Source organism: Ipomoea nil, unplaced genomic scaffold (assembly GCF_001879475.1).
Source record: "Ipomoea nil cultivar Tokyo-kokei standard unplaced genomic scaffold, Asagao_1.1 scaffold2922, whole genome shotgun sequence".
NCBI lineage: Eukaryota > Viridiplantae > Streptophyta > Magnoliopsida > Solanales > Convolvulaceae > Ipomoea > Ipomoea nil.
The window spans coordinates 558,109-571,602 of NW_017619350.1; the positions used below are offsets into that span (position 1 = coordinate 558,109).

The 13,494-nt window shown below is 32.0% G+C and overlaps 1 protein-coding gene and 1 long non-coding RNA gene across 2 annotated transcripts; both read right to left on the minus strand.

Moving 5' to 3' along the window:
- Nucleotides 1–4,803: 4,803 nt before the first annotated feature.
- LOC109161473 lies at nt 4,804–5,841 on the minus strand. The gene is made up of 4 exons (XR_002050919.1): nt 5,592–5,841; nt 5,374–5,408; nt 5,001–5,073; nt 4,804–4,918 (listed from the first exon to the last, which is right to left on the minus strand). It is a non-coding gene; the product is annotated as an uncharacterized LOC109161473 (long non-coding RNA).
- A 457-nt stretch (nt 5,842–6,298) lies between these two features.
- LOC109161468 (xylulose kinase) lies at nt 6,299–9,809 on the minus strand. The gene is made up of 9 exons (XM_019309883.1): nt 9,665–9,809; nt 9,311–9,630; nt 8,582–8,721; nt 8,242–8,494; nt 7,976–8,108; nt 7,383–7,471; nt 6,957–7,234; nt 6,797–6,866; nt 6,299–6,721 (listed from the first exon to the last, which is right to left on the minus strand). Exons 1-9 carry the CDS (start codon nt 9,729–9,731, stop codon nt 6,509–6,511), a joined length of 1,563 nt encoding a protein of 520 aa, XP_019165428.1. The 5' UTR covers nt 9,732–9,809; the 3' UTR covers nt 6,299–6,508.
- Nucleotides 9,810–13,494: the final 3,685 nt, after the last annotated feature.

Genomic DNA, 13,494 nt, shown 5'->3' on the forward strand with positions numbered 1-13,494 from the left:
TGAATCCACTGCCGAAAGCAATCTACCAAATCTGATCGCCTTTCTTCATCCTCCCTTTGGATTCAATGTAGTTGAGTTCGTACCAGAGCGAAGAAGACGACGTGTTTCCGAACCGGTGCAACGTCATCCTGGAGGCCTCCACGTGCTCCGACGAGAGCGGAAGGTTCTTCTGGAGATCGTCGGTCACGGTCAACAAATAGTCAAATAGATGGAGGACCAAATCGTGTCAAAATTGCAAAGTTAAGGACTTAATTGGTTAAAATTGAAAGTCGAGGACCAATTTGTGAATTTAGCTATAGTCGAGAGACCATTTTAGGTATTTACTCTATATTTAATTATTTGTTTATGTAATCACCATCTTCTTTGATATGGAAGACCGAAGTCGCCATTAATGCAATTATTCAAAGAATGTTGCTTAAAGAGAAATGAAAATATACAATACCAGTAATTCATCAAAAGATTCAAAGCTTCAAAGATATATATGAAAAAAATGACTAGGTTACTCATTGAAGAATATAAGATTATTTTGGAGGGGCCAAATATTTTGAGAGAGGACACCAAAATAAAGCACTATATAAAAAAAAAAAAATTGGGTAGAGGGGAGGGGGGGAAGGGACCCCTGCACCATGCAAGTGGCTCCGCCCCTGGCCGTGTAGTACACGCGCCCATTTGGGCGCAGAAAGTGAAGCTAAGGCATTATTAAGGAGTTGCTTTTTGTTTTAGGCTGTGTTTGGAAACCCGGAAAATGACTTCTGGAAGTCATTTTTCGGGTTTTTGGTGTTTGGCTACACCTGAAAAATCCAGTCAACGGAATCCATTTTCCGTTGACTGGGGAAAATGAGGCCAATTTGGCGGAAAACGACTTCCGTCAAATTTGGGCGGAAGTCGTTTTCCGCCTCTTCTCTTTCATTTTTTTTTTTTAAATTCTATGGTTTCTGGCGGAACCCAGTTTCGCCAGAAACCACCCTCGGTTTCCGGCGGAACCCATAATTTTTTTTTTTTTTTTTTTTTAAAGATTTAAAATAAATTTTTAATTTAGAATAAAATAATTAAAATATTTAATTATACCATTCTACTCTCATTTTCTAGAAAATGAACCAAACACACCAAAACAGTTTTCCAAATGCAACCAAACACTGGAAAAGGAAAATGTTTTCCGAAAAATGACTCATTTTCCAGAAACCATTTTCCAGAAGTCATTTTCCTACTTTCCAAACGGACCCTTAGTGAGACCCACAAATCTTAAAAAAAACTCAACTCCTCCTACAACTTAACACCCCCACTTCTTCTCTCTCTTCCATCTCTCTACTTCACCTATGCACTCTCACCTGCAAAAACCATGTAAAATCCCCTAAGGGTGCATTTGGTCCAGAACTCCAGAAATTTTAGGACCTCATTTAGTTCATTTATGGAAAACCCTTCTAACCCTTTCTCAATGTCCCTAATCATATTTCCTATCTTGATATAAGAGCATCTCCATCTGTTGAGTTTTTGCATAACATTTTAGGAGGCCACTAGGAGAGAGAAAAAAAAAACATTTATGACAATTAGAAAAAAATAAAAGGATAGCAATAAATAAAATGTCAGAGTTGCCGCCAACTGCGGACACTCTGATGCGCCCCAGGAATGCGTAGGAAACACACGCACGCTGAGGCACAGAGTGCGCTCCAAATGCGCACTTCAACTCTTTTTTTTCTTCTATGATTCTTGCAAGAGAAAAGTTTTGTAAAAAACCAAACTCCCCATTAGACTAAAATCAATTGCTCAATTTTTTTTATTGTTTTAAAAATCAAGAAAATTGCACGGATGACCTTGCTCTAATTTTTAATTAGTAGATGCTTATAAATTGACAAACATATCACTAGTTAAAATAAAATTAATTAATACTAATAAAATATTCCTGCTTGGTAGTGTTGGTGTGCTTTCTTTTTCTTTTTCTTTTTAATTATTACTAGTATTTTCGCCCGTGCGATGCACGGGATGGATTTGTTATAATATATTAAAAATATTTAGATTGATATATAATTATTTAAATTAGAACATCAAATATTATACAGTGCAATTGAAGATATGTTTTGGATTATTTATGTGTTTTGATGTTATCATTGTTTGAATTTGAGCAAATAATTGCTCAAATTAATAGTTAATGTGTAGATGTACGCATGCGATGCTGTAACTTTGGATAATTTATTTATCATTGTTTAGTTTTTTTTTTTTTTTTTTTTATAAATTAGGCAAATATGTTCGTTCTCTAGCAACTCAGTTATAGGAATGAATTGCTATCTTAATTCATTTGTATGGAATATATATATATATATATATATATATATATATATATATATATATATATATTTGTCTAGCTATATAGCAATTTTGTCATTTAAAAAAACATAATATCAACGATTGTATTTACACATTATTGAAATCTGTTTGTAGATGACATTGGTTGTAGCAACGTAATCCTGTCCATCATCGTATAGAGCTAACACCTTCAGTCCATCAGGATAGGTGACTCAGGTGAAAATATATAATGGTAGAGTATTAGTCAATTAGCGATCCTTTTATATTTTAAGTCAATTAGTAATATCAAATTCATTTTCAGCAAATTATTCTTTTATATTTTTAGTCAATTAGTCAATTAGAATATCATATGCAGTGATATTTTTATCTAATTTTCGTTCAATTTTTAATTGATGATGTATAATATTATTATTGAAATATTTACGTTCCATTTTTAATTTATCCTTAATATTGTTTAAAATATGCACTTACTATTTATGATGTAGAAATACTATTGAAATATTTCCGTCAAATTTTAGTTTCCGCTCCATTTTTAATTAAAATGCAATGATTAAACCATTTATTTTTTTTTTCATATTAATCAATTATGGATCATTTTTTATTTGCAGTCAACTATTAGTATTCATTTCTTTTTATATTTTAGTCAATTTGTAATGTCATATTCATTTTCAGCCAATTATTCTTTTTATTTTATTTTATTTTCATTCAATTAGTCAATTAGAATATCAGATGCAGTGATATTTTTACCTAATTTTCGTTCCATTTTTAATTGATGATGTAGAATATTATTATGTAAATATTTCCTTTTTATTTTTAATTTACTTTTACTTGATGATGTAGAATATTATTATTAAAATATTTGCGTTCTATTTTTAATTTCCATTTCATTGTTTAAAATTGTGAAAGATTTATGACATAATTGTGATTTGATGTATTATACTATATAATATTATTGTGAAAAATTTAAATGCAATGATCTAAACATTTCCTTTTTCATTTTATTCAATTATGGATCATTTTTATTTTTAGTCAATTATTAATATTCATTTTCTTTTCCAATTAACCTAACTTCAATTTTTTTTTTAATTTTCAATAAATTATTAATATTCATTTCTTTTTCCAATTTACCTAATTTCCATTCCATTTTTAATTGATGATGTAGAATATTATTGTGAAATATTTATGTTCATTTTTTTCATTTTTTTTAATTTACCTTTACTATTTACTATTGTTTGGACAGGAAATCAAATAAATAGGATTTTGTTTTTAATTATAGTATAAGTGCGCACCAATTGCAGTCTAATAGCTCTGCAAGTCTTCAATGGAGAAATATCCTGGGTAAGAATAAACATTGGAGCCGTAACAGTTGTATGTTAGTATACATATCTATATCTCTATATATACTTACTCAATATAAAAGAATGAATAAATAAATATAAGGAAAAATTTTTACCAATTAATAGATTTACCAATTAGATTAATACGTGAATATGAAAACAATATTATCAATTAATAGATTTTAATTAATTTCTATTTTACATTTAGTTACCAAATAAGTTTTACTACAAAAGTTTGGGCGAGAAAATGAAATAGGAGGATTTTACTTATATATATATATATATATATATATATATATATATATATATATATAGAGAGAGAGAGAGAGATATAGAATGTAACTAATATATCTGGAAGTAAAATTTGAGCTCTAAGATCATATAGGTCACTCTTTGATCCTAAATCAATAAATAATTAGTTATATACACATTTAGCAGTACCAATGTCATTACTAATACTTATATATATCTGCAGTATTGAACCTTTAATGTGAGATAAGAAAGAAATAATCAGTTAAATGATGCCTTTATTTGGATGTACTAAGACTATTACAATGCTCCATCACTTTGCAAACATGTACAACTTTGGCTTTATTTTATACTTTAAATTATACTTTGCTTATCCTTTAGATTTTAATGTATTATTTTAAGCTAATTTATTTATTAACATTAAAAAAAAAATACATTTTAAAGTGTGACAATTTATACTAATAAATCATTTTAAAAAGTGGAAAAATATGATTTTCTAATTTGATGCCACTGCATCAATTTAAAAACAAATAAAAATTATTGATATTGTTTACCTCAATCATCTCATAAATATCCATAATTTTTATTAGAGGGGTCTAATCAACACATAAACTGAAAAAAAAAATGATAATCATAAACAAAATATGTACAAAAATAAATGATAAAAACATTATGATAATGATTAAGACATAATAAATTTACCTTTCCAAAAAATCAAAAAACTCTGAAAATCCTGATTGAAAAGGAGCTATGTATCAAAGAGTTACATATCTTGACATAACTGGCTAATCAAAAAGAACATTCATTACTTGTCCTTATTCAAACACTTTCAAATATAAAGAAAAATTAAAATACTTGTGTTTAGATTAACTCTTCGTATCATTTTTAACTCTACACAATTGCATAAGAACAACCATAGGATTTGCAAGGCCAGAATATAAAAAAAAAAAAAAAAAGTTTCAACTCTTGGCCTTGGTATATGTTGATCCCACACTGTAGCTTTCAATTGATTGTCCCTATAAACAAATAAACTACGGAGTTCTTAATAAAAAATACATATACAAAATACAATAAAAATAACAAAATTAGATAATTTACTTTGTATCCACGTACAATTAGAAAATCAATAAGTTAAGAAAGCTTCCATGCAATGATCTTATCCAATGGGGAGTATATCTCAACGACCCTACCAATAACGTCAAACATGTTAATAAAAAAAAAAAAGAATTCAGATGTAGATTAAAATTGTAAATGAAACTTACCAATGAATTGTTTATCATCTACAGACTTCAAAGATGAAAATGATTTCAATAAATAAATTTGTCTAGAAAAGTTGTCATTTTTTTATATTCTTTAACCAAAGTACCATAGTGGAATTACAACATAAAATAATGAGTGCATTTTTTGAAAATATAGAAAATACTTATCACCATAAAATTTTTAATGGCATAAACTTTTCATTGTTTGAAAAGCTTACAGTACTTACCAACATGTTCCCTTGGTATATGAGCATGAAGTTTCCTACAATGAAGTAAAAAAGAAAAGTGTTATTTTGTAATTTATTTTTGCAGTATAAGAAGCAACTTTGTAATGCATCTTTTTCCCAATTTCATATACAACACGAGTTCTAGAAAAAAACAAAATCGAAAAAAATACCATTTAATCGGGAAATATGCACTCTCTAGATTTTATGGAATCACTCACCTTTCTCTATGAGACTTCATATAGGTGCACACCAATCACCATCTAATAGCTTTGAAAGTCTTCAATGGAGAAATATCCTAGGCAAGAATAAACATTGGAGTCGTATAAAAAAAAGCAAAATTGAAAAAAAAAATACCTCTTGATCGTGAAGAGATGCACTCTCTAGATTTTATGGATTCACTCCTCTTTCTCTATGAGACTTCATATAGGTGCGCACCAATTGCAGTCTAATAGCTCTGCAAGTCTTCAATGGAGAAATATCCTGGGCAAGAATAAACATTGGAGCCGTAACAGTTGTATGTTAGTATACATATCTATATCTCTATATATATACTTACTCAATATAAAAGAATGAATAAATAAATATAAGGAAAAAATTTTAACCAATTAATAGATTTACCAATTAGGTTAATACGTGAATATGAAAACAATATTATCAATTAATAGATTTTAATTAATTTCTATTTTACATTTAGTTACCAAATAAGTTTTACTACAAAAGTTTGGGCGGGAAAAATGAAATAGGAGAATTTTACTTTTATATATATATAGATATATATATAGATATAGATATAGATTTTTACATTTTCCAAAAAGACTCAAATTAACATAGCAACCTTCTCTCTCCAAAAATGGCTAATGGGGATGCTCTAATGAGACAGAATGAGTACAGATAGACATGAGCCATCTCCTCGGTTATACCAAGATTCAACCCTAATAAGAACATATATAATTCTTTCACTTTAATGTAAGATTCCGAAACATATACATTCAAGTCCGGCAGTGACCGTAAAAGTAGTTGTCGGACAGGCATTACAACCTGGCAATTGCAAGTACGATTAATCTCGTACACTTTGACAAACTAAAATATAATTTTAGGATTACTCGAACACTCTAACACCACCCATTTTATATTGTCATGTTAGAACAACCTTAGTTTGACGTGCACCCTTCATTGCTAGCAATGCAGCCCCATAGGCAGCTTCAGTTTGAAGTGCCTTGCGTACAGGTATACCCAGCACCCTTTCTCTAATCTCAATCCATTTTTCATTCTTCGAGCCGCCACCCGACGTAAGTACTTCTTCAACAGGGGTTGCTCCAAGCTCCTTCAACAAGTTGTACCCCTTTGCCTAAGGCAAATGTACACAAATGAATTACAAAATATATGTAATCCTTAGGTGGAGAGAGTTTGTTCGGTTCTATACCTCGATGCGAGCAATGGATTCAAGAATGCCATGCAAGTATGCGACATCGTCCTCTGGACGTGGGTGTAGCCTGCATATAAATTTTCAGGGATCAGCTCATATGGTTCACAGGACACTCAAATTTAACTTCTTGGGCTTTGAGAATCTGCGGCTAAAATACCTAGGCTCGAGCTTTGGATCTGCCACGGGGAATCTTTCACCGACTGTTTGCAGGGGATAGTAGTCGAGAGGGGAGGGTTCTAAGGGATTGATCTGCTCGCTCAGTTTCGCAACCTGCTCATCCGTAAAGAGTTTCCTTAGAACAGCTCCGCCTGTGTTTGAAGCTCCTCCCACGAGCCATTTATCGTCGAGTCTATGGCTATACACTCCAAACCGAGCATCTTCTACCCTTTTAGTGCTAAGTAGTTTAATAGCAAGAGTTGAACCCAAAGATGTGACCTGAACAAAAGCAAGGGAAAATTAAATCAATAGTAACACAATGCCCCATATTGTCCAGAGACCTGCTGATTGGTTACAATATTGGAAAATCCTATTGACTGCAAATTTTATGCAGGTCCAAAGAGAAAAATAGTGTTTGAGGTATTACTGCTTTTCCAGGTTGGGTAGCGCGTGCTGCAATGAAGGCTGCTATACTATCAGTGGTTCCAGCGCAGGCAACACAATCTTGGGGGAACCCTGAACATGATGGACAATAATAGTGTCAATTCAAACTCTACAAAGCTTGCTTTAAAGGTTGTTCAAATTGCAAACTAATTAGAAAATACTACAACATGAAGTATCCTCTTTTTTTTGGTCAGACCACGAGGTATCCTGAGCAAACCCTAACTGTAGGAGGCACCTTTAAGCCCGTACCATACTCAGACTAATCTCCGTTCGCACCGGGCCAACCCAATTAAGGGGTAAAGTGTTGGCCAGATTGATTTTTCCATAAGAGAGGGAGGGAATTCCCGACCTCTCTTAAGGGACAAGAGTGCACGGCCACTCACGCCAACCAAGCTGGTTACAGCATGAAGTATCCTTTGTGATCTATATGACAGGAGATAGAGAGGACACTTGAGACTCAATAGTGTCAAAGTCCAATATTTGAAGTGAAATTACTAAAGTTTCACTAAGGAACAGTGTCGACCAACCATCTTAACTGATTTCTAGACCACCACATAAAAGGAGGGGAAAACATACCATAAAGTCTTTTAATATCCTCCTTTATAAAAGCAATTGAATCTCCAGGTGCTTGCACAGAAGGTAAAAGATAAGAATATGGTTGAGAAAGCAGCCATCGTGGATAGGACTCAGCTTCGGGATCATAGCCAACCTACATTGCAAAATAGGTGGCTGAAGAGTACATGAAACGTGCATATGCATACTTATCACGAGCCACATCACTTGCAACGAGGTTTGGAATGAAGACCATTTTCCAGAGGATAAATTACAGAGCTAATGAATACCTTCAATGCATTGTTGTAGTCAGAAACTCCTAGCTTGCCATGTAGAAGCCACAACAACCAATCGGCATGATGCAACAAAACTGCAGACTTCTTACTAGACTCATAAGAGTTCCACCAAGAGACAAGTTTGCAAAGAGTAGAAGATCCAGAGCAGACAGTATGGTTCGGAGGGGCAATAGACTTCACTGTTGGCAAAGCATCAGGACAACTCTCATTATAGAGGAATGCTTTAGATAATGGTTCTTCGGTAGTGCTGCAGAATCATTTAAATTGGATTCATGCCATATCTATTTGATTAATTAGAGAAAGAGAAACAAAACGAAAAAAGTGAAATTATCACCTGTCTAATATGACAGTAGTTGCAGAAGTCCCATCAATAGAAATAGATGCAACATAAGGGCGAAGACCAGCTGGCACATCTTCAAGAAGTGAGAAGAGAGTTTCTTTCCAAGATCGTAGCCAATCCACTGCTTCCTCCTTCTTTCTAGTAAAAGAAAAACAAACATTCCAGGTTTAGTATTGAACAAGAGTGCTAGTTAAAACTTAAAAGTCACACATCACATTTTTCATTTCCAAACACCTCTCTGGAAACAGAAATTTAAGTATTCTGCATAATCCAGACTAACTTCAATGCTGAGTTTGCTGCATTCTTTTTTATAAAGATACACATACAGAGAATTCCCTAATGGACAATATTGAATTCTCAAGAACTAAAGCCTCTATCTCAACTCTCAGTATATACTCCTAATAAAGGTCGAAAAGTCAGAGTCCCCTTACCTTAGAGAAAGGCTTTCAAAAACTCCAAACTTAAAAAAGTGGCAGAACCCATTGGCAAATATCTTGAGTTCAGAGCTAGAAAACCATTTTGTCTAAGTCACATTTCCAATAATGACAATGCTATTTGCACTACATCTTACAACATAAGATAATATTTCATATAATTAAACCATACAACATTGCATAAAATAGCAACATCTTAGTACAATTCTACAAGGACTTGTTGCAAGTAGCATTATCCTTCTAACAATTTGGAATATGAAGCTCAAAGAAATTAAGGTAGTATGCATACCATATACAAAGGGTATTCTCTCTTTCCTTCGGCGCGCATATTTCCATCGTCATCAATCAGTGCAAAGCGAGCTCCGGAAGTACCAAAATCCATGCCGAGATAGAGCCGCTTTTCGGCTTGAGAATCAACCACGGAACCAACCTTACTATTCATGGAAATAACCCTTCTCGGCCTTGGTTTATCGGAAATGTGAAGGTTCGAAAAGCTTGAATTCGATTTTCCAGAAGGGGCCCGTTTTGGGGAAGAAGGCAGAAGCGGCAGCGAAGGATACACGGGGTTGTATAGTGAACTCCCCATTCTCCTTTCGAGATCGCAGGTAAGAATCCACACAAAAGCAAGTGATGGAGAATATAAAGAACAGAATTTGAGTATTTGTTGAAATTCTGGGAATTCCCAACTCTCCAAGTCTCCATGTTATCATCAAGTTGATCTCACTCAGACCACAAAATCTGATAGTATCCGCCAAAACAAAACTGGTGAGCTTGGGTTATCAATCCAGCTATGAATTGGGCCTTCTGTTAAATATGTGATGGGCTTTAAGCAATCTACGATAAGCTGTAAAGGCAGATTTGTAATGATAATTTTTGGCGGATTGCATGTGAGCCACTTCAATGGAGTGTTTGGTGTCCGAGAGACACAGCTTGTACGAAGGACGACCACATGTGCGTATGTATTTTCATCCTTAATCATACCATGTTGAGGACCACACGATGGCCAATGGGGAAGAAAGTGTCGCATGTGCTATCAATATAATTAAGCTTCCAATTGATGTTTGCTAAATGGTTGTTAGCTGATAGCTTTTAGTTGATTGGGTTAGTGTGTTTGACTAGTTTATAATATTAGCGGATTGTAAAAAAATGTTTGATAAATTAAATGTTAGTTGTTAGATAATTATATACAAAATGATTTTCTCAAAAAACTACTTTGAACAGTTTTTTGAATTTTAACATTTTTGAACAAGAAGTTGTTACAAAAAGCTAATTAATCAAATACTCATATTGATTGTTTAACAAAGTCAAACAACTAAAAGTGATCAAATAAGTCATAATTGATTGTAGCTTATTATACCAATTAATTAATATGAATACAACTGGGAGTTGAGATCGCTAGCAACTATCTGTATGATTTGTATGTTATTGCTTAAAGGCGAAATATATATCCTTAAATAGTGATTATGACTTCCTTTAGTCACCTTAAAAAATAAATACAACATTTTTCATATTTATATAGTTGTGATGTTTTGTATGATCCTTGTTACAATAATTCATATGTATACAATACTAAAAAAATACAGAGGGGAAACATTGTAATTCATAACCCAATAATCCAACAAATATAACATAACTAGTAACACAAATACGTGTGTGTCGAGAATGTTATGTCTAACGACTAAATAATATTGTTATAAGTTAAATCATAATTAATAAGTATATATGTCAAAATTTGACATAGTGATATAAAAAAATAAAAAAAAAATAGCTACATAGTCAACCAATGGGATAATTGAAATTTAGTATTTATCATGCTTCCTATACTCGTATTTGACTAAGTTATTTGAGGATATTATTGAGTAAGTCAATAATTACAATAATAAACTCAACATTTACTATAGTAGAGTAACTTGCTAGCTTAGGCTTGCAATCGAGTGGCATGCACCTTGTGAACCCAACATATTAATTATATTGAATGATGTGTTTAAAAAAATATAAAATTAGAGGAATATTTTAATTCAGGTAAAATTATATATTTTTTACATACTCAATCAGTTGATAGCTTGCCATTTAGGATACGCCATCAATCGGTGGCTTGGAGTTACATCTTACCTCTTTAGTTCTCTAGTCATTAATTTGGCAACCATATTATATATATTTATATGGTCGAATTGCATATGCTATGATTGGTTGGGAGATGAAGAAAACAACATTTTTGCTACATCTTACCTTTTTAGTTTCCTCACCTTATTATTATTATTATTTTTTATTTATTTATTTTTTTTTTTTTACACGCGATGTGCGAAAATTCATGCTTAATATTAAAATATTGATAAATACAAATAATTCAAATTATATATACACAAATAATATATGTACTTCATACACACACATATATGATTTACCATCCATATAAATTTAATTAAAATATAATCAATCATTAAATTATTTATATAATGATTTTAATAAAATGATAATTAAAGAACATGAAAAATATATGATAGATATAGGTGTATGATAATAATGATGGCGTTATCACTGTTAGAATTGGAAAGTAGCAGTATTATAACAGTATAATAGTAATTTTGTATAACAATAATGTATTAGAGACAATTTTGTATAATAACCAGTGTTGCAAAAATCGTGCCTAGGTGCTAGGCGGCACCTGGCCACGTCGAGGAACGCCGAAATTGGCCTCCTCCGCGGGTGGCGATCTAGGCGGTCAAACCTCGAATTTTTTAAATACAAAAATTAAAAATAAAAATAAACAATCGGACGCCTAAGCGCCGATTAATCGGCGCCTAACGCCTTTTTCAACACTGATAATAACATTGAAGTGTATAACATTTACAGTAAAATGTATACATTTATTAGCATACAAAAAGATCGACATAAACTAATGATATACCTTTAATTGAGACTTATTATGTTTTTAAATGATGATGATGATTATTATTATTATTATTATTATTATTGTTTACTAATATGGTGTATGAAAATAATACTAGGAAAAATTATTAAGTCCTATAAAAATACAAGCACAATAAATTAAATGAATATGTTTAATTCGAGTCATGTGTATTCAATATTCTCCTTAAAATTTTATTTGCTACCTCCTACAGGTGCTATGAGCCATGTAACTTAGATTTCAATGTTTCATGTGATAAAACGAATTATGTAATGTTTGAGCACTCAAACAAATAAACTTGATAAAGTAGAACGAGGTTTTGAACATAGAGATTTTGAGGGAGGAGAGCATAGTTTGTATGAGAGAAAAAAATGCACGTTGTATGACTTGTTAAAATTCACATGTTCAACAAAGTTTTATATAGGAGAAGGGATTAAATAACATTTAACATGACATTTACACTTATATTCAAACCAGTTTGGTGACATTCAAAACAAACAATTTAATATGTAAATTAATTAACTCTTATTTTGATATAAAAGGACAATGGATTACTTACTACCTCGAAGAGAAATAGTCACTGACTGAGATACATACTTATACATGATATGATTTGATCTCAATAATATATTTTTGTAGCATTGCAGATCAAGAAAACGACTGTATGTTGGACATATAATCAACACATAATGTAATTTTAGAATTTTAGTTATCGTTTCAACTCAATAAATTTTAAATAGACACGTGACATGACTGATAGTTTAATCAAACAAGTAGTTTAATTAAAAAATTAGATTGTTGTAGCTTTCAAAAAATATACTGTAGTAAATTTATATGTAACACCAACAATTTAAGGCGATTAATAACTCAACTTCTTTATTGGCTTATTCTTATAACAAAAATCAGCTTGATTAAGGTAAGTGACCGTACATTCATAATCCAAAATTTTACTTTATGAAAAAAAAAAAAAAAAAAAAAAAAACCTTCTACCTTCAGGTGTCGTCAGCGGCCACGGTTATTCCCGCTCATTTTAACACCAAGTTTTTAAAAATTAAATGCACGCGCCGCACCACGTCACCGCTTGTCCGCTTCCATTCCTAATCATATGGCCCCACTTGGCCTACTCCATCTCGAATTAAAAGAAAAGAAAATAAGAACCATTTAAAAGAGTTAATACCCAAAATAGTCCCTCGACTATGTCGTAATTACCAATTTGGTCATCGACTATCATTCTTATCTAATTAAGTCCTCAACTATACAATTTTTACCCAATTTAGTCCTTTGTCAATTTGACTGTTTGTTGACTGTCAAAAGTGGAAATAAAGTTATAATTTTACAAGTTTTCTCCCTCCTCCTCATTTAGCAGCGCCAAACCATGTAGCAATAGCTCCGGTTGGGTTCTAAACTTGTCAGTATCGAAGTAGTGGTTATGCATCGGATAGCCCATGAATTTGATTTCCAACGATTTTTTGACGATCGAAATCTGATCGGAGTGTATTGCTGCATGGTTTGGCGCTGCTAAATGGAGAGGAAGGAGAAATCTTGTAAAATTATAATTTTATCCC